Source organism: Vigna angularis, chromosome 7, assembly GCF_016808095.1.
Source record: "Vigna angularis cultivar LongXiaoDou No.4 chromosome 7, ASM1680809v1, whole genome shotgun sequence".
Lineage (NCBI taxonomy): Eukaryota > Viridiplantae > Streptophyta > Magnoliopsida > Fabales > Fabaceae > Vigna > Vigna angularis.
The window spans coordinates 10969598-10997572 of record NC_068976.1 but is presented as its reverse complement, the minus strand read 5'-3'; the positions used below and the strand labels follow the sequence as shown (position 1 = coordinate 10997572).

The following is a 27975-nucleotide window of genomic DNA, read 5'->3' as shown; positions in this document are numbered from 1 at the left end:
ATAAGAGCAATAATGGAAGTTATAGAAGCATAGTGTGAAGGTGGAGATTTGTTTGTAGGAAAGTCATGTGGTGTATATTATTTAGCAAATGCAACAAGTCTTCAAAATCATAAATAAGAAAATGACATGAAAGGGAGTTAAGATTGAAGTAGTTGCGAATCAATAAATGTCTCCTAGAGAACAGGGCAAATATTACACTCTTTCTGCCTTATCTTTGTCCTATCATGTCACCTCCAACACCTTACATTAGTGTCTCTCACTTCTATGCAAGTCAACTCTTACACTTTCCAAAGGATTGAGGAAGGATAAACTTTTGGTTTAATTCATTCGGAGTTATTCGGTCAATTAAGTTTTCGTTTATTTATGTAAAATTAAATCAATAAAATATTTATCGTTAAATTTAGATGATGTTAAATGTTTTAAATTTAGTGTGGAGCTTCTGGAGGTGGCTTCGCTGCTCTGCCAAACCGATGACATTTTCCGAACCACCGGTGAAGTTCGCACCATCAACACTAGCCGAAACGATGAGATCTAGGACTCTAATTGACTCTGATTTGGAATCACCCCATGGAAGCACTGTCGACGGCGAACCTTGGAATGGTTTCGTGACGGTGGTTGAATCACACAAAAACTTCCCCATTGTGATAGATGAATGTGTGTGGATACATATTTCGTCTCTTTCACTTCACCTCTCATTCCTTTTCTTCTCCCATATTGTTGTAAAATCCAAATTATGACACAAGAGAAAACTTTAAAATTGTAGATGTGGTTGAATAAAAGCAAAGAGAAAGGAAAGATATTTATTTATTTGAAATGTAACAGGATTTGGAAGAACGTAAATGCTACGCAGATCTGAGGTCAAAGATAGCATATTTCGGTCCTTCAAAATTCAAATGCCCCATTGGGTATCTCTAATTTTTTGAGTTTTTTAGATTCTTAGCGAAAGAGCATGTCTGGGACACGCCAAGCCATGAGACCATAGACGATGACTGGGTTAAAGGGGAAGGGGTTGCTAGCTTATTTTATTTTAAACTTAAAATCAAATAAATCCATGTCATTACATGTTATTGTGTCACGTGTTTATGAAATGTCACTTCACCATGTCACCGGGCAACACATTTAACGTCGTTCACATGATTTAACGACAAAGATTTTATTGATTCAATTTTACATAAATAGAGATCCAATTGAACTATTTCAAAATACGAAAACCTAATTGACACAAATTTACATAAATAAAAACATTCGAATCAATTAAACCTAAACTTTTTAATTAGAGAAGTTCTCTCTCCACCTCTAATTTTTTAAATAATGTTAAATTTGTTCTCTTGAGAAGGAATTTTTACCTACTTTAATTGTATCATATTCTTTATTAAAAAAACTCTAGCATCACTTTCCACCTCTACCTCTCATTATTTCTCGTTGCGAGTTTTTTATCTTTTTTTTATTTTTTCACTCTCAGCTGTTGTTGGTGTGGCTTAGATCGTTGATACAGTAGTTTGTTGGTAGTTATTATTGTTTTTGACATTATGTTGTTTATACAATATTTTGTCTAACCTTTCTTTTAACAGTTTCCTTTCTGAATGGAATGAGTTGATTGAAACACATAATGAATTAATGGTATTGAGTGATGTTCACAGAGATCGAGAGGAGGGATGATGAACTGTATCAAATTTCAGATGGAAAATGTTAATTGACATAAGCCAATAAAATCTTAATTGGATACACATTTTTTTGTTTCGGATACATATTAGAGTTGAACATCATGTTTATACTTTTTATACTTTTTACTTCTTTCACAACTTAACAAAACGTGGCCTTTCTTTCAGCTTCATCAATTACAGTTTCATCATGTTTATCCATCTTATAATATTAATAACAACACAAATTTAAAATTAAATAATAAATAAAAAACCAACACACATATTAAAAATTAAATAATAAATAAAAAACAACAAATATTAAAAATTAAATAATAAATAAAAACAACAACACATATTAAAAATTAAATAATACATAAAAAACAACATCACATATTAAAAATTAAAAATTAAAAATTAAATAAAAAATAAAAAACAACAACACATATTAAAAAATTAAAATTTAAAATTAAAAACATAAAGACATATTAAAAATTAACAAAAAAATAAAAAACAATAAAACACATTAAAATTATATAATAAATAAAAGACATAAACATATTAAAAATTAAATAATAATTAAAAACAAAAAGACATTAAAAATGAACTAATAAATAAAAAATAATAAAACATATTAAACATTATATAATAAATAATAATAATTATTACATAAATTTAATTTAAAAAAATTAAAATTACAAGGAGAAACTAATTTCAAAATACGTTTCCTCCTTAACCGGTTTGCGAAAGTTGGTAAAAAGAAATGAACCAATGAGCATAGAGTGAAGTGAAACGACAGAAGTGTAGAGTAATATACACGTTCATTTAATATAGGTAGGTTTGTAAATATTAATGATTACCATATTTATTACTCACTGTATAAATTGTTTTATTTACTTTTAAATGAAAAGGCACATTTGTCATTTGAGAGGTGCATGAAGAACTTCGAGAGGTGTAGGAAGAAGCATTAAGTTTGTGTTTACATGAGCACAAATTATTATTTACTCAGTTTTGAAGGTGATGAATTGATATGAATATCGTGTTTATATGAGGAGAAATACGTAGACGAATTTGAAGGTAAAAGTGAGATGACTCTACTGTTCACTCACCCGCGAATATGGTGAGATTTGGAGGAATCGTTTTGAAAAAGTCACAAGTGTCCCTGTATGTGAAACTAATTCCTGCGCTTCTGAAGTTGCTTCACACAGTCAATGCACATAAAAGATTCATTCCTTGACGAGTGAGGAATATTTGTTGTTTTTTCGTTGTAGGTTGGTGGTAGGTGAAGAAGGTAATGTTGATGGAAGATGAAGAAGAAAGTGGTTGATGAAGAGAATGAGTGTTTGAAGTTGGAGAAGATGAAGATGAGCAAAGCGTATTTGGTTCTAAGGGGAATTTATTCGGTTCCAGCCCCATGAATAACAGCAAAGGCAAGTTGTATTCGGTTCTAAGGGGGATTTATTCGGTTCGAGCCCATGAAGAACAACAAAGCCAAGGTGTATTCGGTTCCTGTGCCTAGTATTCGATTCTACTTGTATGAAGAAGGAGAACTAAAGTTGTCCTTGATGATGGAGGATGTAGCGTCTTTGATGATGAAGACGAAGTTGTTCGTGATGAAGACGAAATCGGATCTAATGCATTCCAGTGATTGTACTGCATGCACGGGAGGAAGCCATGCAGTGCCAAAACATCGTGGTGCCCGTGCATGAAGTGGTGATTGAGGTCTTGGGAAGGGGAGAAGGATTCCAACGAATTGTTGGGTGTGAGAGGGCGACATGTGAGGGTTGAAGGAGTCATTGTTGTTGGCGCCGACAACCACGACGGGGTTGAGAAACACGAGATTTCCCATAGCGTGTGAGGGCGGGGGCTGTGACCGTGCATCGGAGTAATGGATGTAACCTAGTTCATGAGGACAAGAGTTTGGAGTTCGTCGGCGGCACCTAATTGGATTTTGGACTTACCATGATGAAAGTATTTTTGGTATAACAGGTTGTTACTTCACTGAAAAAAGAGCACTACTACCACATTAGTTACTCTATGCTTTCAAAGCTCACATCTAATCCCACACATAGTCTAAACATGCACCTCACTTACACATACTCAACTTCATCAAAATTAATACTACATTTAAAAATAATTCATTTTCCTGATTCTATAATTTTTTTACATTTTAAAAATTGACTTAAATAGTTATTTTTAATTTTCTACTCTTTATAAACATTTTTACAATTAAATATACTATTAACAATTACCGTTTTACATTACTTTAATAACTAGGATATTTTGGTAATCTTTAATTTCTACTAATTAAACAAATTTTTTTATTTTGTCACATCAATCAAATCTTAAATTAATTCTCACAAACTTTACTTTCAAATTCACTCTCAATTACCTTCAAATCTACTCAAACAAACAACAAAAATTTATCCTCAAATTTATTGAATCACTTTTTCCAATTAATCTTCTCTAAATACTCTAAGTGAACAAACCCTAAAAAAAGAGTAGGGATTACGGATGGAAATATTTGCACTAACATCTTTAATGTATATTAAATGATATTTTTAATGAGTATCTTTGTAATGCATAATTTTTTAATTATTTATTCATTGATGGTGAAGAAAAAAAAAGCAATGAAAATGATAAATAAATTCGTTTTTATTAATATTATTTGAATTATTTTTTTAAGGATAAATTTCTGCACTGATTAGTAGGAATAACATTTAATTTTTTTAATTGAGTATGGAAATAAGAATAATTATGTACATATTTATCCTTTTCTCGTTTTCATATTCGTCTTATGACACGGATTAAAATGTTAAAATACTTATATATATATATATATATATATATATATATATATATATATATATATATATATATATATATATATATATATCGAGTGTGAGACTAAATATTAATGAGTGATTAGACAGAGATCATATAACTGATGATAAGATATGCCTTACAAAAATAACAAATATCACTAAGGTATATTCTAACTCATGATTATCATACTATGTTAAAAAGTAAATTTTAAATCTAACTCAACCTTATAAAAACGGCTTATAAAACAAGACTTTCCAACAACAATTAAAAATAACATTAATAAAGAGTGTTATCCAATCAAGTATATGAGGTCATCAACATTAGTCCATGTGTTTTTGGTCTAGTTATCTTCGACCATGCTAGATGTTTTAGTTAATCTTACCATGTTCCTTAAATATTATGTATTTGTTTTATATTTATATTGTAATTGTCCATGAATGTATATCAATAAAATTAATTTTGATTATTTTTCGTGTACTTTACAATTTTATTTATTTCTTATTGTAAAAAAATCCATTAAATTAAAAAATTATGAATGTAGATAAATAATTATAAATAAAGGAAGTTTCAATCCTTCACAGAATAAGTTACTAATAGAAAATGTTAAAACCCTCCAGAAAAAATCTCCAAAATATAAATTTAATACCAGAGAAAACTTCCACAAATCAATTGCGGTGACTTTAAGTGTGTAAGTTTGAAAAATTTCCACAAATTGATTTGCATAGAGTAAAAATCTTCTCAATATTAAAAAAAAAAAAGAGCCACTAAATAACAATTTTTTTTAGTGTTAGGCCCACAAAGTACAAAAACCTATACAAGTACTATTCGTGAAGTATAACATCTTATTCAATTATTATAACATTTATTATGTGTGGCCTATTGTTGTCAAGGTAGTTTTGCATATTCTCTTATCAAAGACTAGGGAGATCAAGCTCTCGTGTATTGAGAACACGTGTATTTCAAATAATTTATTTTTTAAACTAACCTAATAAAAAAATAAGAGAAGTTAGCAAACTTACTCTTTTTTTAAACAAAGTCACAAAGCTGTAAAATAAGTTTTAGGTATATTTCCTCAGAAAAAAAAATGTGTTACTAAACATTTAACAGTTTGTATGGAGATACTTTTAACTTGTCATATTTAAAGTAATCCATCTAATTTGAAAAATTAATACACGATACAATTTCCATAAAACATGATACGTTGGTCAACATAGTAAAAGTCAATTTTCTTTTCATTGGAATCAACAAAGAATGCATGAGTAACATCTGTAACATAAAGAAAATACAACCATGTGATGTAAATGACCAAACAAACAAAATATACCATGCATTGGCTACCTACAATGCAAGCACAAAAAATGCATGCAATAAGGAGCAAATATACATACACTATTTGAATTCTCATGGCTTTGTATAAAATCTCCCACTTCAGAGACAGAAGTTTCATCTCAGATAAAATGTCTATAATAGCAGAAGCACCTAAATTTCTTCAAGTTTACTCAAATGGTTCTGTGAAACGCTTCGACCCTGAAACTGCCTTAGCCTCCTTAGAATCAACCAATGGGTACAAATCAAAGGATGTGATCATAGACTCATCAAAAGGTATCACAGGAAGAATCTTCCTTCCAAGCTTTCCAACTTCCTCAAAGAAGCTTCCTCTCTTGGTTTATTTCCATGGTGGTGGCTTCTGCATTGGATCCACCACATGGCTTGGCTACCACACTTTTCTTGGTGACTTCTGTGTCACATCTCAGTCCATTATCCTTTCTGTTGACTATCGTTTGGCTCCAGAACACCGTCTCCCTATTGCCTATGAAGATTGCTACGCCTCACTTCAATGGCTGAGTGAACAAGTTGGTTCTGAATCTTTGCTTCAACAAGCTGACACAACTAGGGCTTTTCTCTCAGGAGATAGTGCAGGAGGTAACATTGCACATCATGTTGCAGTGAAGGCAATTCAAACCCCTGCATGCCCTTTGAGAATCACTGGGTTGATGCCAATACATCCCTATTTTGGAAGTGAGAAAAGGACCGTGAAAGAGATGGTTGATGAAAGCAAAGAGGATGTAACCATGAATGATATGTTTTGGAGGCTGAGTATACCAGAAGGCTCAAACCGTGACTACTATGGTTGTAACTTTGAAAAACATGACCTAGGTAACACTGTTTGGCTTAAATTTCCACCAACTGAGGTTTATGTTGCTGGTGAAGATTTTCTGAATGAAAGAGGAGTGATGTATGTGGAGTTTCTGAAGAACAAAGGAGTGAAAAAAGTGACACTTGTGGAGGCAAAGGAAGAGTCTCATGTATTTCATGTATATCATCCTCAATCTTCCGCAGCTCGTTTACTGCAAACTCAAATGACTAGATTCATAGAAAAATATTAGCTTGAACTCCGAGTCTTACATAAAGATGTTTTTTTAATGTCAATAATAAATTCATCAAAGAATAAAATATATTTTGTCATTAATTGTTTTGTTTGTAGTTTTATAACTGTTGAATTTTTCACCCATGTAATCTTGGTATATGTATAAATTATATAATTTTTTTTTTTTGCATTCATGCTGGTTCTGTATGTAGGTTAATAGTTAACCCAACTCATTTATTATGATAATATAAATGATTTGATAATATTGTTTGTAACTTGTTTATGTATTTGTTCTTGTACTGATAAATAATAGGTTAACATTTTTTTTTCTTCATTTGTTTCAGTCAATGAACATTAGAAAGTTTTTCCTTGACTTCTCCCAATAAAAGACAACTTAAAGTCTCAAACCAAAGATTAGTTTTTCTTCATGAATAATCAATTTATAAAATTACGTTCTTAACAAAATGACTACATAGGGTTACTATAGAAAACAAAATTATAAATTTTGAAACGTAAAGAAGGAAAATGAAAATTCATAAACTTATAAATATCTTAATAAAAAATATATAATTGTAAGATATGTTGAACATTTTGAGTTCATAATTTAGAAAAAAAAAGTGATTTAATTAATGTATGAAATTTTTTATTAGTTACACTTTTTTATGAACGAATATAAAAACTCTTGAACAAACAACAACATGAAAAGGTTGCAAATGGATAAAGAAGTTTTGATGAAAGGTTCAAGTAGAAGTAAGTCTTAAAGATGTTCAATAAGCTTGAAGACATGTATTTGTGCAAAAATTGTTATAATAGAATAGGAAGATGTGTTACGACAAAATAGAATCTTAGATAACTTGAAGAATCAAGTTGAAGGCATATGCAGACAATACCAAAATTACCTTGGAGAAGTAAGTTTTTCAAGTAAAATTTACTCAACAATCAATTGTACAATTGATTGTGTGAGGGCCTGGAAAACTATAAGGTTATTGGGTCCTAGTTAGAGGTAGTCAGACCCAGACTAAGGGAAACTTACCTTAGCCAGGGTCATTCCCCAAAAGCCAGAGTAATCAACTTCTGCTTTCCCTTTCTCTCTTTAAAACCTTTGCCCTAAACTCTTCTCTCCTCTCTAAATTTCCAGCTCTTTGAACTGTTCAATCTTGGGTTGGAAGGTGCTCAGACGTTCACCACGCCAAAGGCTTCCTTTTGAATTGATCGTATTTTCGTTCGGATCGGGCACCGTTTAAGTTCTTCCTGTGAAGGCACGGTTAGGGCACTCCAGTAGGCTATACTGCTCAACTTCAAGGTAAGGGGAGCTAGTTATTTTGTTTGAAATTAATTTATGAGATATATGCATGTTAAGTCCTGAATTGGTGTGTTGATTTAAACTGTTATGTACTGTTGAGTTATATTTTGTGGTGAGCATGTGATAACTTTTTGGCAAGTATACCAAATCGTTCCAAGTAATATAGAGTAAGTTCAAAGTATCGTTCTCCCAAGGGACTTGTGCAACACATGACAATTCTTCCTTTTATAACTCAATTAGACATCAAAGTGTTTACAAAAAAACACAAGAAACACTTTTTGGTATTTTTATCAAACAGTTGGTGTGCAAGGAATTATATTTAAAAGAAACTTTGTTGGAATTGGGTTTCATGAATCATATGAATATAAAACTCTGTTCAATATTTCATTACTTCATTCAAACATTCACATCAAGGCATACTAGTCCTAATCCCTTAACAACTAGTTCTAAATTAATATATTAAAATGCTAATCCCTTAGTCAATTTAACATACAATGCATTATGGCCGATGTTAAGAATGACCAAGTTATTGAGTCTATCCCTAGATCCCAAATCACTTAGGTGCTCTATCTATGTTCATGTTCAAAATTACTTTTCAGTAATCAGAGACATTCAAATAACATTATATTTCCATACAATTATAGTAAATACAAGAAAGAGCATATGAACGAACAACAATATATTGAACAGGAAAATTACATCAGAGTAAGTTCATTACATCCAATTCCAACGAAAGAAAAACTACTCCTAATCATCTAAACGTACACATTTGAAGCAATCCCTTGCAACAATGGTGTCTTGATGCCTCGAGGTAGTCTCCAGAAGTTCCTGAGATGTTTTCGTTTCTTTCTTTTGTCTGGAACTTCTGTTCGAAGGGAATGTTTCTGTCGCTCTGTCACGTCTTTTAAAGGCACTTAAATTCATTAATTCGCTTAGCGCACATGTACTGGTGCGCTATGCGAATTTTCTTAACTGCTGTATTTTAACTGATGTTATTCGCTCAGCGCACAGGTACTGGTGCGCTATGCGAATTTTCTTTTTCTAGCAGTGCGAATTTTGGCTTTCGCTTTGCGAAAATTGGCTGACAGAGTCTAAATAATATATCATTTCCTGTACAATATTTTACATAACAATCTACTACCTATTACAACTTTTCAACGAGGAACAACATGAAAAATTACAAGATTGAGTTCATTTATAAGTATAAAAACAACTCTTTTTCACACTTATCAGCATGTTGATTTGTATCTACTGGATGTGTGGAAGTTGTGCTAAACATTGTTTGACTTGGATGAGCATTATGTTGGTTGTACTGGGTTTCTGGATTTGAGTAAGAACTCTGGAAAATAATTAAAATGGATGGTGAGTGGATACATGTATTGCTTTAAGTTACTGTGAGGGAAGTGGAGTACTAAAATTGGGTGAATGTGGTCTAGAGTACAATAAGGCAGATGGGACGACTGAGAAAAATAACTTGGGACTTGTTGAGAGCACTGTGTTGGTAGGATAGAAGAATCTTAAAAACCTGAGTTGGCACATTCCTGATCATAGAGCATCCCTGGCCTGGTCCAGTCAGTTGTGACTAGTCATATGTGCTGGCGACGAAGGTGAGACTGATGCGTTCAGACATCTGATTTTTCTTCGGTGACCAATTGGGCAGTTGGGATAGTTTAGCTGAGTCAATATAACTGGTGAGGGGTCAGAGAACTGAGTAAGTCTTGAGATAATGGTTGAGATGAGAATTTGTCCATAAGTTGCAGGGATTGGTGTTTTAAATGGTAAAACTGAATTTAATCACTTTAGATTAGTACTGGGAAGGATTTGGATCATCTAGATAAGAAGAATTACACTTAATAATCGAATTGGAGGTCTTAGAAGTTAACCAAGAGTCCTAGAAATGGTAAGGGTTAGTGTAAGTGAGTGATTATGCAAAATTCACGTACTACAGATTATGCAGTGTCGCTATGCGAGTTGTCTCGCGTAACAAGACCCTGAAAAGGGGTCCTCACTATCTTGAAAATTCGTTGTGCGAGTTGGTGCGCTGTGCGGATTTCCAGAGGGTGATGTTCACTGTTTTTGGACTCGCCATGGCGAATCCTGTCGCTATGCGACTGGTGGTGGTCTAGGATCACTGCCCATTTAATTCGAAGAGCGAGTGGGGTGCATAGCGAGAGGTTTGAAGCCTGATGTATGCTGCGAATTAATTCGCCATGCGAAATATGGTGCACTATGCGAATTTTAGTTGTCCTTTTGTCAAGAAAATTCGCGCAGCGCATCAAGAGGGGTGCACTATGCGAATTTTAGCTGAAAAACACTCACCTCATTAGGAAAATTCGCTCAGCGCACCAAGGGTGGTGCGCTATGCGAATTTTTGCTGTCTAGCCTTGCATCTTGGTGCATTGTGAGACCTGGTTCGGTGAGTTTCATATTTTTCCACATCTGTTTGAGCTGTTTGATGTTGTTTGACTGCCAGGATGTATGTATGTCCATGTATTTGAATTGTGTTGCTTGAAATAATGTGACTGCAAATTGAAATGATGTAATTGAGTATGAAGTAGACATCTCAGTGTGAGATGATTGAAAGTGATGTGTGGGGTGTTATTGTTGTTCTGTATAATTGTATGGAGCTTTGAACTGGTATGTCTATCCCTATACTCAAAGCATTGCTCATGCTCAAATAGAGAAGAACAATGTAAGTGGTGAGAGTAGAGGGAAGTCCTCGTCTATAGTCTTAGAGTTTAGACATAGACAAATTGGGGGATTTACCTTGCTAGTGTTGGGGAGTGCCAGCTGAACTATGCAAGTGCAAAGACGACCAATAGTTCGACAGTTATACAAATCTGGATGAGTCGTGTGGGTGAGTGAGTCGTGGTTTAATGTGTATGCTTTAATTGTTCTTTTATATGTAACTGAGCATGATGACATGAATTGATTGAACAGTATGATTATTGCCTGTTTATCTAGCTCACCCTTGCTTCTGTGATTATGTTGTTTGGGTATGTTTCTTTGGCGATGATCATCCCTTTGAATGGGAGCAGATGTGGTTGAGGAAATACCTCTGGAGCAAGAGTTGGAGGAGAATGATGCTGCTACACGATCTACTTAGGATTTAGATATTTAAACCTTTTGGATATTAAATACTCTAAATTGTCTAAGTTTAAACTCTGTATTATGTTTTAGATGACTGTAATTTCGTATTTGATTGCCAGTCATACTCTAACTGTTCTCTTTATTGGGAATGTTGACTCCTAAATTATATGATGTGGTTGCTATATTTTGGGATGTCACAATTGTCTTATAAGTTCTAGGCAAGTTCCAATCGATTGTAATGAATTTGACAGGTTTGATTTTTTCTACTATTTTCCTCATAACTTTTTAAATAAATGAGGTTATTCTTGTTTGTATTGGATTGTAGACTTAAAGACATTTACTTTGAATACTAAAACATATTTTTGTTGGAGTTATAAGCTATATGCAACTCAATTTAAAAAATAAAAAATGTTTTTCACATAACCCATTGATCCAATCCACTTTATGAAAAACAATCAATTAACCATACTTTATGGGAAACATATAATCAATTGACACCAAGTTCTAATCAATTATTTGTAAAATGGAGGACTCTATGAAATTTGAAGTTGTCTTCCAAAAATCCACCTCACAATTGATTATATGCATAATAATTGATTCCAAATGCTTTATGGACAGCTATAATTGATTGTACAATCAATTATCTTAACTTTGACATTTGCTCAATGGCCATAACATTTTTTATAGAACTCCAAACCAATTCATTATATTTTTCGCTTGAAACTAGACTAAAAAATATTTAATTCGAGTACTATAATATATTTTTAAGAACTATACAAAATAAAATAATTTATTTCAAAAATATAGAAAGCATTACTATTTCCATGTTTTTAAAAAAATAAAACCTATAACCGATTTTCCAATCAATTGGGTAAAGTTATAATTTATTATTTCACCTTTAATATTAACTAGCCATTTTCAAATGTTGTAAGTGGCAAACTTTTTCTATAATAGTTATAACTTGTTATTTTTTATAAAAGGGCTATTAGAGGCTATTGTATAGACAACATAACAATGTAGAAGAGAATATAGAAGATTTGCAAACTCTCTTAAAACATTATAAACACACTTTTGAACACATTATTGAGGTTTGAAATCTATTTTCTAAAAATATGTTTTTGTGAAAACTCTCTAAGTCAGATTTTTGTTATAAGGTGTGTTGTCATTGTGACTCAAAGCTTGCCTTCATTCCTTAAAGGTTAGTTAAAGGAAGTGTCCTTTCATCTCTTGTAAGTTATTCGAAGGAGGTGTGTGTTTTCATTCCTTGTGTGTGTCAAGGGAAGTAGTTGTATTTGTTTGGTTGTTCTGCTTTCATCTTTATGGTATTTGTAGAGAAGTGTTGGTTTATTCCTTGTGGTATTTCAAGGAAGGTGTGTCATCCCTTCTGGTAATTCAAGAGAAGTGTTTTCATCTCTTGTGTATTCAAGAGAGGTGACTTATCCTTCTCTGTGGTATTTCAGAGAAGGTGTGTTTGTTTATCTTAACTTTGACTGTTGGAAGTTCCACATCGACTAAAGATAAGGTCAAATTATAATATATATATATATATATATATATATATATATATATATATATATATATATATATATATATATATATATATATAAATGGGATGCAAACCTCACCTTACAAGCCGATTTTGTGGGGTAGAGTTAGGCTTAAAGTCCACTTTTTAATCCACATCGACTAGAGATAAGGCCAAATTATAATATTTAAGTAGGGCGCAAACCTCACCTTACAAGCCGATTTTGTGGAGTTGAGTTAGACTTAAAGTCCACTTCTTAATATGATATTAGAGCAATGGTTGGAGCCTTTCCTAGCGATATCTATGTGGACATTATGTTCCACCTGTTGTCGGGCCACTATCGGACCACCCATTAATTATACTCTTACGCTCGTGATGTTTATACCTCGGCGTGAAGGGGTGTGTTGAAAGTCTCACATCGACTAGAGATAAGGCCAAATTATAATATATAAGAAGGGTGCAAACCTCTCCTTACAAGCCAATTTTGTGGGGTTGAGTTAGGCTTAAAGTCCACTTCTTAATATGGTATCATAGCCATGATTAGAGCTTATTCTAGCGAGATCTATGTGGGCATTCTTTTTCACCTGTTGTCGGGCCACTAATGGACCACCCATTAATTATACTCTCACGCTCGAGATATCTATACCTCGATGTGAAGGGGGGTGTTGGAAGTCCCACATCGACTAGAGATAAGGCCAAATTATAATATATAAGTGGGGTGCAAACCTCGCCTTACAAGCCAATTTTGTGGGGTTGAGTTAGACTTAAAGTCCACTTCTTAATATGGTATCAAAGTCATGGTTAGAGCCTATCCTAATGAGATCTATGTGGGCATTCTGTTATATCCGTTGTCGGGCCACTATCGGACCACCCATTAATTCTACTTTCACGCTCGAGATGTTTATACCTCGGCGTGAAGAGGGTGTGTTGGAAGTCCCACATCGACTAGAGATAAGGCCAAATTATAATATATAATTATAAGCCGGTTTTGTGGGGTTGAGTTAGACTTAAAGTTCACTTCTTAATAGTGACTTTGCATGTTGCATTTGTGATTAGTGGTTGTAATTTAAAATCCAAGATAATGATAAGTGATCATCTTAGTTGAGGTAATTGCAGTTGGATGTAGAAGTTGTTTTGTTTTGAACTAGTATAAAAATGATTGTGCAAATTTCTCTATCCTTAATCTCCCTTACATTGCAAGTTATAAATTGCATGAATTTTCACCAATAACTATGATATTTGTAATAGATTCTTGATTGATGTTTGTAAATTAGTTTTTAAACTGGTTAAATGTTTTAAAACATTAAGTTTTCAACTACAAACCAATTCATCCTTTATTTTGTCTACTAGGACCTTCAATACTAACAAAAATCATTCATCTTAATATTCATTAAAAGGACAAGCACATTCTGTTAGAATATGAATCAAATCAAGTTAATAACAATGAGTCATAAACCCTTCAATTAATTGAGCAATCCCCAATATTCCATAGAACAAGCGGAAGTGTACCTGGATTGGCCATTAGGAACAACGTAGATCAAATATATTTGATCTTTGAATTATATATCACTTTAAGTTTCCTCTTGATTTTCTTTTTTGATGGGATGAAGAGAAAGAAGCATAAATAATATGTACATGCTCACAGATGGGACCATAACCATTTTATGTAACCTATATTGGTTACTTTTTCTAGAAAATCAATATTCTTAATTTGACCCCTAATCATACTAGAAATGTTGGATATGATATCTACACACTTAATATTTAATGACATATATACTCTTAGCCATATATATAATTAATTAGATCACTTGAGGTTGTGTTCACTTTGGTTGATACATTGTTGGAGACGATGAAATTACGAGAGTTGTGCATGTTCACTTTAGTGGATTTATAAAGAAATAGGATTGAGGGAAGGAAATAATACATTCACATCTAATAATTGTAATAATTACTAATAGTAATAATAATAATAATACTAACCAAATAGAAATAATAATAATGATACTAATAATAATAATAATAATATATTTATTTCAACTATAAGGGTAAAATAGTAATCTTATATGTAAATTATTAAATTATTTATTTTATTCTATCACATGTATAAAATCTTTAACAAACTTTACCTTCAAATCTCTTCACTTTCACCTTCAAATCCTTTTTAAAAAACAACACACACTTTATTCTCAAATCCATTCATTCACTCTATCTCAAATCCATCCACTCACAAGTAAACACAACCTAATACTTTGACTAGTTGATAAGTGATTCTAACCATGTACTTTGATCATGTTTCTGTGGTATGTACATGTAGATTAGAGTTCTCTAAACTGAAGGAGTAGTTTTGGTCTACAACGATTAGAATTTCCAACAAAAGGAAAACTATTTTTTTGTTTATAAAACTTATACGAATTGTAAATCTAAACTGGTGTGCTTTAATTGAGATGATTGTTTGAGTTATGAAAATAACATGTATATAACTTGCTGAATAATTTCATGATAGGATATCATGATTGTTTTAATTGGATGTGAATGCGAGTTATTTGAAATTAGAAAGATTTGGTTGTGAATGATCGTTGAATGCTAAGTATTTTGATCACTTGAGTGGTTATGTTTGAGATAGCAGCTACTATAAATTTTGGTGAAGAAAAGAGGGAGGTGTGCAAGTTGTTTTTTAGTCTAAAGTGGGGTTTAAACAAGTGAAATTCTAGAGGAATGTGTTTCGGGAGTTTGAGTTTTGGTGTTTATTTGGGGTCAATTAGGACTTGTGTATAACCACTTAGTTCATAGAAATATGGTTTGAAATGCAGGAAATATGTTTAGTGGTGATTTGGAGTACTTAGTTGATTGAATGAACTAAATTATTAATAAGTGATCAAGTTGGTATTCCATTTTGAGTTGAAAACCTTTTTTTACAATAAATTATATGCTTAGGATACTATTTTGATCATTTGGGGAGGTATGTAGTTCATTTGGTTTGATTTGTGTAATGTTATAAAATCTTGTATGGTACTCAGAGGTAGTCTAGTGACGCTCAAGCGGCAAAAAACCGCAAGGTTTGGCGCTTAGCTACACATAGGTGGCACTTAGGCGCCAAATTTGCGAGAAGAACGTCATTTAATGACAGGGATGTGTCGCTCAACGCCATGTGCTTTGGCTGATTCTTTCCTTCTGTTTTTTTACATTCCTTTTGCTTTTAGGGTCTTTAAATTCTTTGTTTTGGCATATAGGTTCCATGTAACTATTCTTGGTACACTATTTAAATGATGTTTGTTGAGATGTGATGTGTGGAGGTTTACATTGTTATATTGGCATTGTATTAAAGGTAAAATGGATATTTCATGTATGAATTATTATTTAAGTTGGATATGAAGTTACTTGTGTGTGTGGGATATGTATATGATGTTATAAGAATTTCAAGGAGAAATTCTTAAGATGATTACATGTAAGTGTGTGTATTATGTTAGTAATTAGGGGTTATTCTAAAGCTCTCAATAACTTTCAGTCTCAAGAAGAGAATGATAGTTATGTGGAGAGTAGCAGAAAATCCTTAGTCTTATGGTCAATTCTTTTTCAAATAGATGCTTGAAGGATTAACCTTGGAGTGTGGTAGTTGTTGAGGAAGGTGTTGTTGTTGCACCACCTCCGGAGTAGAGCCCCTATAGTTCGATATCAAAATATGTATGAACATTGTTATTTGTTGATAATTGAATATTAAGTTGATGTTTGTAAATGATTATAGGTTTAATCATTCGCCAGGTCCTTTTTTTTGTTCAAAATCTCAAATAAGGCCCCTACTTACAATTAGAGTCTTGTCGTTAAATTGGAGTAATGCTATTAGACTAACGTATACGTGGCATGCTGATGATAGTGTTTTAAATGACATGGAGTTTTTTATTTATTCTAGGTGATTTTGACATGATGTATTTTTCTTTTTGGATTTTTAATTTAAAGAATTTGACAAAAGTGAATTAAACTGAATAGTTTCTTCGAATTATGGATGAAAAGAAACTTAGAGTTTAGGGTTCATAAAAATGGGTAATCAATTTCAGAAATTGGGAATTCATTTTGGAAAATTAGAGTTCATTCACACTTCAAATTGACAAAATTTAGGGATTTGGCTTCTTTAGCTTGAATCGCTTTTTAGGAATTTAGGGCTCATAAACTTAAAGTTCTTTTTGAAAGTCAAAGTTCTTTCTTTGAATTAGGGTTCATTGAAAAAAAATTGGGAATCAATTAGAGAAACATGTGAAAGCTTTTGTTCAATCACATAATAGAGAAGAAACACTTAAAATCCCTCATTGCGAAATTCAGATTCACAAGCAAAAATCCAATTCGAAAACGAAAATCCCAAATCACAATATCACAAGAAAACCCAAATGCATGAACCCTAACCTAAATTCTGAAACCAAATTTGCACAGAAGAATCAAGAACAGAAGAAACAAAACCCTAAAATTCTCAAAACAAAACCCTAATTTGAAATGTGAAATGAAAATCTCAGTCCATTTCGCTACTGTTAATGTTTGCTTCGAAAGAGGGAGCTTCCGCGATCTCCACCAACATAAAAACGCCAACGAAACGAGCTCCTCGCACCATTGAGACGCCGGAAACGAAACCCTCCCTGCAAGAATAACCATAAATAGAGGAGAGAAATTGAGTCTTCTCTCCTTGCGATGCGAACACGAACTATATTGAAAGAAGGAAGAAGAGAGTGCCTCCCCTTTCTCTCAAAGAAGAACTGAACCAGAGAAGGAAAACATGAAACAGTCATAGTTTTCCCTAATTTGTTTTCTCAATTTCTTAATTTGAAGAAAGGGGTTGTGTTTAATTACAATTTCCCCAATTTCTTTAATTAAAAAAGTATTAGTTTACACGTCATAATCCCTTATTAACTATATTACTTACGCCATGTCATTAAAGAAAACACCATCATCATGCCACACATACGGTAGTCTAACTACGTTACTCAATTTTAATGTCATGACTCTAGTTGTACCAATTTTTCAAAAATTAGGATTCAAGATGAAAAATAAGTAAGGAACTTATTTTTTGAGATTCTCAGTCATAAAAGGATCCGACAAATTATTAAACCATGATTATATGTGTATTATTTGATAACATTAACTTGCCATTTTCTTTGTGTTCGTGTTTATTCCTTTTCTGATTTACAATTATCTCTTTATAACGTGAGCATATGGGAAATTTTTTTTGGATCAACTATTAGGTAGTGGAGAAAGAATATAGGATTAAGATTAAGATTTTTTTTCTTTTTGATGGTTATATATATATATATATATATATATATATATATATATATATATATATATAGTGTAAAAATGATTTTTTTGGGTATTTATTTTTTGGTGTATGTCGTACTATTATAGTTATATTTAGATCACGGTAACAATTTGTGTATGCATTATGCTTAACTGTTCTAATTTTATTAAATATATGATGAATTATAACAGTGTTAACAGTATTGAAAATCTGAGATGTTACATTAATTTTTTATTTTAATAATTGTTATAGTAATATAATTTTTATCTTTTATCTATATCTTAGATTTTCCTTTTTAATCACATTGTTTTTAAAATTTTTCACTTTAATAAATTTTTTTTAAAATTAAAATAATTATTTATATTTATATATAAAGATATTTCTATTTTTAGTGTCTAGTTTTTCAATTTTACCATTTAATAACGTATTTTTTAAATTAAAATAATTATCTAAATATGTATATAAAGGATATATCTTTGATGTCCACAATTGTTTTCCAATATTATCCTTTAATAAAGTTATTTTAAAATTAAAATTATTATTTTATTAATTTTATCTTTTAAGTAACTGTTCTTATTAATTTAGCAGTTTTTCTTTTCTTTTCGGTTTGGTCGTTGTTTAAAATTTAACCATTTTTAATTATAAAATTATTTATAAGGTAAATAAAATCTATTTATAACTTGTGAAAACTATTTGGTTGTTTACTTTTTCTTTATGATAATAAAAATAATAAAGTTATTATTATTAGTATGAAATTAAATATGAATAAGTTTTACAATTTTATTGTAAGAATTTTTTATTTATTTTGTACTTAATTTTTATTTAAAAAATAGTTAATTTTAAAAAATGTTAAATAAAAAAATGATTAAATTTAAACAGTTACTTAAAAAAAATAATAGTGATAAAAGAATCTTTTTTAATTTAAAAAAGTAAGAATAAAATTAGAAAAAAAATTAGACTCCAAAATATATTTCCTTTAAGCATACATATAAATAAAATTATAAAAATTATTTATATTTAATTTTATAAGTCTACTAATAACAATAAGAATAATTTTTATTATTGTTTATTATCATAAAAAAAAGTAAACATATGTTTTCAATTTTTATCATAAAAAAAAGTAACACCTTTCCACTAGTTTTAATATAATAAAAATATGGATTTCTCTAGTAAAAAGAAAGCAATAGTTGCTTAACATCCTTATTTTAGTGGTAATATTAATAATTTGGTACACTAAGAAAACAAATAAAAATATTAATTATAAAATAGTAAAGAAAAAAAGTAACTAATAAGAAGTAATTACACAAATTAATCTCTTTACTAATAATTATAGAAAATTATTTATTCCTATTATATTGGATTTAGTTTATTTCTTCAGCCTAGTTATCAAAATCTGTTTTTTTGGTACTTGGAAAATAGTTATCAAAATATAATTTTGCTTTTATTTTTTCGTTTCACACTTGGCAGCGTTATTTATACAGTTATTATCCTAAGATGTTTAAGTTTTCATCACTCTCACTCCCTTTTTTACCCCCAAAAAATTTGATTTTCTGCTAAGAAAATTCCCTTTTCAGAAACCCTTCCTCTTCTTCTACTGCCTCCTCCGACTACGAACACAGGTACACTCTCCAAAACCCTAACACTTTCTCTATCTAACTCTGTTTACGCGCCCAAACCCTAGCTTTAATATTTTGTTCGTTCTTTCCTCGGTTTCTTTTTGAAGTACTTGTTTGTTTGTAACAGTGATTGCAATTGAATTACTAATGTTGTTGTAAATTGCAGTAATGGGGGATACGAAGAACGAGGCGTACGAGGAGGACCTTCTTGACTATGAAGACGAAGAAGAGAAGGAGCCTGAAGGTGCTAATAAAGTCAACGGTGAAGCTGTCAAGAAGTGAGTTAGTTATGCGGTTTTTTCCTGAAAGTGTTCTCATGTCAAATTTTGATGTGTTTGTTATATACATATGGTATAAGATGTATTGTTAACATTGCATTTTTTGAGGTTTAAAATTGCTTTGCTCTTTAAGGGGTTAAACTGTGCGAGAGTAATTCCAAATGAAGTTTGTGTTTTTTGTTTTTACTTGAAATGGGTTGATGATCTGGCCCAGGGGAACGTTGGTTAGAGTGAAAGTGGACTGTGTTGCTTTTTTATGATCTTCTGATGTTGAATGCTCTTTTTCTGTTTTTGGTTTCTGGCAGGGGTTATGTTGGAATTCACAGTTCAGGATTCAGAGATTTTTTACTGAAGCCAGAACTTCTTCGGGCTATAGTGGACTCTGGATTTGAGCACCCTTCTGAAGGTAAATTACCTGCATAATTATTTATAATAACTACTATCGGAGTTATTCTGATGATTTAGGAATACAGAATAGTTATGGGTTTCAGTATTGGTTTTAAAAGCTTTAAATTTTTGTGTGGGGTGACCATGGGTTGGGTTGATCCCAACTAATTGGATCGGATATCAGTTTTGAAACATTATGACTGGACTCTATCATAAAAGCTTTATATTTAATTACGTTAATATTTGATTGATTTATTTCTTTTAAATCTAAGTTTTGGGACTAAATGTATATTTTCATTAAATTTTTAGTTTTTTTCCCATTTATTTTTTCCCCAATTTTCCCCCATTACAAATTTGTTAGTTTACAAGTAGTTAATAAAACTTGATCACATGTCATGTGATGATTCTGGATCAATTAATGATTTATTTTGAAGCACAAGTGCTCCTAAAGTTAATATGAAAATGTACTAGGTATGTACGTGTTCAATACTTGCGGGTGTACTCCACTAAAAGTTCTAGAAAAAGTACTCTATATTGGTACATGTGGGTTTTAAGGGACAAAAATTTGGAGAGTTCATGATTCACACTTTCAGTACAACTATCAGACCTAATTCTTTTCATTTTCTTTTTTTCTTTCAAATGGATTTTTGGCAAGACAATGAATTAACGATGATTTGAAATACCTCATACATTCTTGAAAAAGTACTCTATTTCAGTACATGTGGGTATTAAGGGACACAAATTTGGAGAGTTCATGATTCGCATATTTAGTACAATTATCAGACCTAATTTTTTTGATTTTTTTTTTTCAAATTGACTTTGGGCAAAACATTGAATTAACAAAGATTTGAAATACCTAAGACTTGCTTTTCATAGCATATGTCCATGTGACAGGTAATAAGAGTGACAAACCATTTTACTCCAGATAGATTCTAAAGTAGGCCCAAAAAATCAAAGTGAGTTAATTCAAAAGGGGAAATTACTGTTTTTTTTTTCTACTTGGATAAGATGCAAAGTCGTGTTTTGACAATTGACAAATGTCACAATTGAAAGATTCACTAAACTCTTTGATAAACAAACAAGGGAACAATGATTTAGTAAGGCTAAATGAGCAATGTCAAGTCATATATATGGTGAAGACCATGTAAGAATTCAAAGATTTTTTCTCTTTCAACGAATTTGGCATGTATGAAAACATATGTTTTGCACATCTCAAAATGTTGGTACTAATCTAGTTTGATTCACAACCTATTCAAAATTCTATGATATATATGTGTGTGTGTGTGTGTGTTGGTACTAATCTAGTTTGATTCACAACCTATTCAAAATTCTATGATATATGTGTGTGTGTGTGTGTGTGTGTGTTGGTACTAATCTAGTTTGATTCACAACCTATTCAAAATTCTATGATGTGTGTGTGTGTGTGTGTGTGTGTTGGTACTAATCTAGTTTGATTCACAACCTATTCAAAATTCTATGATGTGTGTGTGTGTGTGTGTGTGTGTGTGTGTTGGTACTAATCTAGTTTGATTCACAACCTATTCAAAATTCTAGTGTGTGTGTGTGTGTGTGATTAGGAATGAAACGTATATTTTTGACTTATCTTCAGAACCATAATGTGACATTTGGTTTATGATTAGGAAATCTTCATCATCCCAAATCTCAAAACTAGGGTTATTTGACCTCGGTCCTCCACCATTGACATCTTGATATCCCTTTTAGAATTCTTTGAATGTACTGGCTCTATTGCAAATAATCTTGGCCATCAAATCAGCAGGGACCTTCCCAATTTGGAAGTTCATTAGTGTTGAAAGTCCCACATTAATTAAAGATAAGGCCAATTTAGAGTATATATGTGGGTGTAGACCTCACCATACAATTTAGGCTTAAAGTTCACTTCTTAGCATGATATTAGAGTCATTAATTAAGGCCTATCCTAACGAAATTTTTGTTTGTTGGGCATATTGTTCCACTCACTATCAAGTCGTTATCAGATCACCCACTATGTACGTCGCCTAGAGTTAAGGCCAATTTACAATATATATGTGGTGGGTACAGATGGCATCTTACAAGTTGGTTTTTTGGGGTTGAGTTAGACTTAAAATCTACTCTTAACCATTAGGAACTGTAGGAATAAATTTCACCTCAGCCATTGCACTAAAAACATAAACTTTCTTGACAAATATCTTGGACATTTGAGGTATTTCCTTGGTATAAAAGTCATACAATCCAATGAGGGTTTGGTCATATATAAGAGAAAATATGCTCTTGAAATTATAGAAGAAACAAGGATAAGTTAATTTTTAAACTCTTTATCAAGACCTCAATTATAAAGATAAGGAAAATATTCAAATTGTTGGATATTTTGATACTGACTTGGCAAAGTCACCAAGTGATAGACACTCTACTTCAGGGTATTATGTTTTCATTGGAGATAGTTTAATATTGTGGATAAATAAGAAAAAAATGTCGTAGCTGTCAGAGCGGTTGCAGCGGAATGATTAGTGTGGAATAACAAAACCAAGAGGGGGGTGAATTGGTTTTTAATAACAATGTGTGCCTTTTAAAATTTCTACTCAATTTAACTTATCAAGCAAATATTAACGATAAATAAAAGAGTAAGGTTGAGAGAAATTTGCACAGATAATTTTATTCTGGTTTAGATCTTACCAATCCTACATCCAATCGCTTATCTCAAATCAAGATAAACAGTTCACTACTCACAAAACAATTACAAATTACAATCACAAAGAAACAATTTGTAAAAGTTTATAAACTACCTCTCTTGATACCACAAGAGATGAACTTGCACCTCCTTTGAGTCTTCACAAAGGATGAAACACCTCCTTCGAATATTTCACGAAGGATGACTTTCTCTTCCAAGCACTTCCTTAGATGCACCAAGGATGAACCAGGTATTCCTCTGTCACCACAATAGCACTTCAACACCTCCACAGACAAGAGTTTCTTTAGCTGAGCACGATCACACAATTCTCAATGATTTCTCAGTACTAGAGAACAAGGGAAGAGTTGTTGTTGAAGGAAAATGAGAGCCTATTTATAGACTCAAGCAAATACTCTTCCGTTTTTCGTTTCCAACCATTTTAATGCTTCTAATCGATTAATATTCTTGTTAATCAATTAAAATAAGTACAACGGCTAGTTTTAACAGCGAGAAAACTCCAACGGTCACCTTTAATCGATTAATCCACATTTTAATTCGATTAGTTAATCGATTAAAGCAAGTTTTAATTGATTATTGCAGAGGCAGTTAGAGTTTTTCATCTCCTATATGGATTAATCAATTATCACTAGGTTTAATCGATTAATACGGTATGTTTTTTACTCTAAACAACAAATTTGAAATGTGAAAGTACATGGAATCAAAAACTACTAAGAACGTAAGTCCTAAACACTTAATTACAATTATTACAAAAGCTTTCCATAACAATCTAAGTCTTCAAAGGATCTTCTTGAAACTTGATATCTCTGGACTTGATTTGGTCATCATCAAAACTTTATCTTCATCATTTTGCTAACCGTGGCAAGGTCAAGTGCAAAAATAAAATATAGAAAAACAACGTTAGTCATTTGTGAGCTCATATGATTAAAACAACTCTTCAAAAGGCTTAAATTTGAAGAAATTTCCCAGATTCACCTTGTATGTAACAACCAGGAAGCAGAACACATTATTTCTAATCTCTTCTTTCGTTATAGGACCAAATATATTAAGATGGATTGTCATTTCATAAGAGAAAAACTGGAGTCTGGAGACATCATTAGATTTGTTAACTCTATTGAGCAATTGACTCGAATATTCACTAAGTCTCTAAGAGGACATATAATTGATTATAGAAACAAGGATTTGATCCTATATAATAAAAAATATCTAGATTATATATGTATTATTGTTTATGCTCTTATTTATTCTTGTATCATATCTTTGTTATTAGAGGATATCAAATTTCATCTATTTATTGTAATGATTATTTTTTTCTTAATATAAATAAAGCACCTGTGATGTCTGATAAACACGATTCTGTTCAATGTTTCTCTCAGAAAAACGCATGCTTAACTTCTGCAGTTATCGTTTTTACATAAAGATCTTATATTTTATGGTGATTCTATTTATAAAATCACAATTATAATAAACTTATTTATTTTTTCATTTTCTTATTTATTTTACAGGTAATATTTTTATCGTAATCTTCTTTTGGAGAACTATTATACGTTGGTAAATCTCTCAAAGGTTTGTTTTACTTACCGTTGGACCTCTATTTTCTTTGGTTCGCCACCAGTGCAACATGAGTGTATACCTCAAGCTATACTTGGAATGGATGTGATTTGTCAAGCTAAATCTGGAATGGGAAAAACTGCTGTATTTGTTCTATCTACCCTGCAGCAGATTGACCCTGTTGCCGGGCAAGTTTCTGCACTTGTCTTATGTCATACAAGGGAATTAGCATACCAGGTATATATTTTGAACTTAGCACTTGCAATATTATGGAAATTGCTATTTGATTAACTTCTGATATATGTGTAATATCTCTTGTGTAGATATGCAACGAATTTGAAAGGTTTAGCACCTACCTACCCGATCTAAAGGTTGCTGTCTTTTATGGTGGCGTCAACATAAAAGTTCACAAGGATCTATTGAAGAACGAATGCCCTAGTATTGTTGTTGGTACACCTGGAAGAATACTTGGATTGGCTAGGGATAAGGACCTTTCTTTGAAGAATGTTAGACATTTCATTTTAGATGAATGTGATAAGATGCTAGAATCTCTGGGTATGTTGATTTTCCAAACAACCATTCTTATAACTTGCATCATACTTTTGGACGTCCTTTGATTTTAATTGGTTTTCTTTGTTTCCATCATGAATTCTACAGACATGAGAAAAGATGTGCAAGCTATTTTCAAGATGACACCCCATGATAAGCAAGTTATGATGTTTTCTGCAACGCTCAGCAAGGAAATACGTCCTGTCTGCAAAAAATTTATGCAAGATGTAATGCCCCATAGTCAATACTACTCATTACTAGTCTCTTTTCTTAAGTCCTAAATTCCCTGAAAGCATTTTAGATATTTAGATTGCTGTGGTATCATAAAAAATTACTTGTGATGGTATGACTTCAATCTGGACAGTGCTTTTGTTTTAGCCAGTTTTTATGGAAACAACTTCTGGGTATGGTGTGTGGTTGGGTAGCTATAGCTGGGGATGGTAGATATGGTTGGGAATGTTTTGGGTAAGTTCCTGATTAAGTTTGTATGTTATCTCATTCTCTAAGCCCCATCAGCTGTCTCACATTGGAAGTTGGTTTTGCTCCAAAAGTCTGTCTGTCTGATGCGGTTTTTTACAACATAGGATATTCTCTATTTGTCATGGCTAATGGTGGGAGGGGGGTTGTTAGTGTATTCTGGGAACGTTCCTGCTAGAGTTCTCAAGAGTGTCAGTGTTGCATGGTGTGACTTAAGGTATCTGCAAGGACATAAAATAAATGGAGCAGAACTGTGATTCAAGGATCAACATACATCATTGATGTCGTTTTGGATTCCATTAGCTTTAGGAAGACTCCTAATATGATTTACTGTATCGTTGTTCCTTTCAGCCAATGGAAATTTATGTTGATGACGAAGCAAAGTTGACCCTTCATGGACTTGTGCAGGTGGGCCTTTTACCAAACTATATTATTTACTGGTTTATGTTTTGCTAAATATTGGCAATTTTTATGGTATGTGGCTTATGCGGATTATTGAAATGGCAGCACTACATCAAATTGAAAGAGGAGGAGAAGAACAGGAAGTTGAACGACCTTCTTGATGCATTGGACTTCAATCAAATTGTTATCTTTGTGAAAAGTGTTAGTAGAGCAGCGGAGCTGGACAAACTGCTTAGAGAATGCAATTTCCCATCTATTTGCATTCATTCTGGAATGTCTCAAGAAGAAAGGTATGTATTTTGTGATATGAAAGGATGCCGACAAATCAGTCTTCATTGGTTTATAATTGATGATTTGGATAGGTAGTCCATAATTTTTGGGTTCCTACAACTATGTTTCTGTTGGTATTGTTCACTGATCGTAGCTATCAGTCTTCTGTTTTCTGTTGTCTTATTAATGCTGGTTTGTCTCAAAAGATCAATTTTGTGCATTGGTAAATTGTGCCTGATCTGAATTTCTTGCTTTTGTACAGGTTAAAACGATATAAGGGTTTTAAGGAGGGTCATACAAGAATTCTAGTTGCAACAGATTTGGTTGGTAGGGGTATCGATATCGAACGTGTGAATATAGTTATAAACTATGACATGCCGGATTCTGCTGATACGTACTTGCACAGGGTCTGCTTAGATAATCTCTTCACTTTTCAAATTTTTCCCACAAAATTTGTTTTATGCCCCATTATTCTTCTCTAGTGCCATCTAATTGTCATTTCTTTTGGGTACATTCACGGAACAGGTTGGCCGCGCCGGACGATTTGGAACCAAGGGCCTTGCAATTACATTTGTTTCATGTTCCACTGATGTTGATGTTCTCAACAATGTAAGAAACTTAGTTTATATTTTCCTTTTCTGTCACCTCTTCAATTCTGGTCACTGTTATGAAAAAATGCGGCCACCTAAGAAATTTAGTAGCATTCTAACATAACGGTCATGTTTCCACCATTTACCGGAACATCTTCCATCCTAATTCCTTGCTCAATATTTGGCTTCAATTTAGATTCTCTGCTGCGTTGTTATATGCTATTCCTTTACTGTGTATTTAAAATACACTGATAAGCACCAACTAAAATATATTAACAATATTTTTAAAGCACCAACATCAGTGTATTTTTAATACTCAGCAGAGGACAACACCAAAAAATCTAGCTGAGAATCTGGACTCGTTTGGCTTCATATAATTGTCTATTCAAAATGCTAAGTCAATTGGCAATATTCATTTTGTTAATTGTCGAATTTCAGGTTCAATCCAGGTTTGAAGTTGATATAAAGCAGCTTCCTGAGCAGATTGATACAGCTAGCTACAGTAGGATTTCATGTTCTCTTTGATATTGTATTTTGATGCCTAGTTTCTTCTGTACAAGATATATTTACCCTTGTGTCATTTTTGCTTCACATTTTGTTTGGTTCTTGTGTTTTGATTCTATTCTTACACCGTTATTTTGAAGTTTGACATGGTTTCCTCGAATTGTGTTTTTGCAGTGCCATCCTAGGAAGAGGCTGAAAGGGATAATGCATGAACAGCTTGGGTGGTAGCTTTTGTAGATTAATCACATTTCTCAGTTTGTCGACAATTTAATTGACTATTCCATTGTGGAGTCCGTAGTTTTATAGATTTTTGAGGGAATTTTATGGTTGTTAGAGTGGTATATCGGTGTTATGGTTTTGCCGTTGACGGCTTATGGATTTATCGATATTTATTTATTGTATTATGGTTATACAATATTGTTGCTGTTTAATTGATTGGAAATTTAATATTATTGTTGGGTGAAATTGGTTCATTCATAGAAACCCTTTCAATACTCGGGCTCTAGTATTTGTGTCCCTTTGGCGTTTTCAATGCATAAGAGAGTAAAATAAAAGAAAATGTTTAGAGGAACTATTTTATATGGTGGATTTTTAGATGAAAAGGAATGAAATTTTCTTTGTATGTATAAGAAATT

At 32.1% G+C, this 27975-nt stretch overlaps 2 protein-coding genes across 2 annotated transcripts; both read left to right on the top strand.

The window, feature by feature from the left end:
• The first annotated feature begins 5923 nt into the window (after window positions 1-5923).
• On the top strand, window positions 5924-6860 carry LOC108320983 (probable carboxylesterase 1). The gene has a single exon (XM_017552590.2). The coding sequence runs from the start codon at window positions 5924-5926 to the stop codon at window positions 6851-6853; it is 930 nt and encodes a 309-aa protein (XP_017408079.1). The 3' UTR covers window positions 6854-6860.
• A 12653-nt stretch (window positions 6861-19513) lies between these two features.
• LOC108321005 (DEAD-box ATP-dependent RNA helicase 15) lies at window positions 19514-27792 on the top strand. Its single transcript, XM_017552627.2, has 12 exons — window positions 19514-19652; window positions 19816-19927; window positions 20233-20333; window positions 24613-24785; window positions 24872-25103; window positions 25206-25324; window positions 25926-25982; window positions 26082-26266; window positions 26509-26653; window positions 26772-26855; window positions 27275-27338; window positions 27515-27792. The coding sequence occupies exons 2-12, from the start codon at window positions 19818-19820 to the stop codon at window positions 27523-27525; spliced, it is 1281 nt and encodes a 426-aa protein (XP_017408116.1). The 5' UTR covers window positions 19514-19652; window positions 19816-19817; the 3' UTR covers window positions 27526-27792.
• Window positions 27793-27975: the final 183 nt, after the last annotated feature.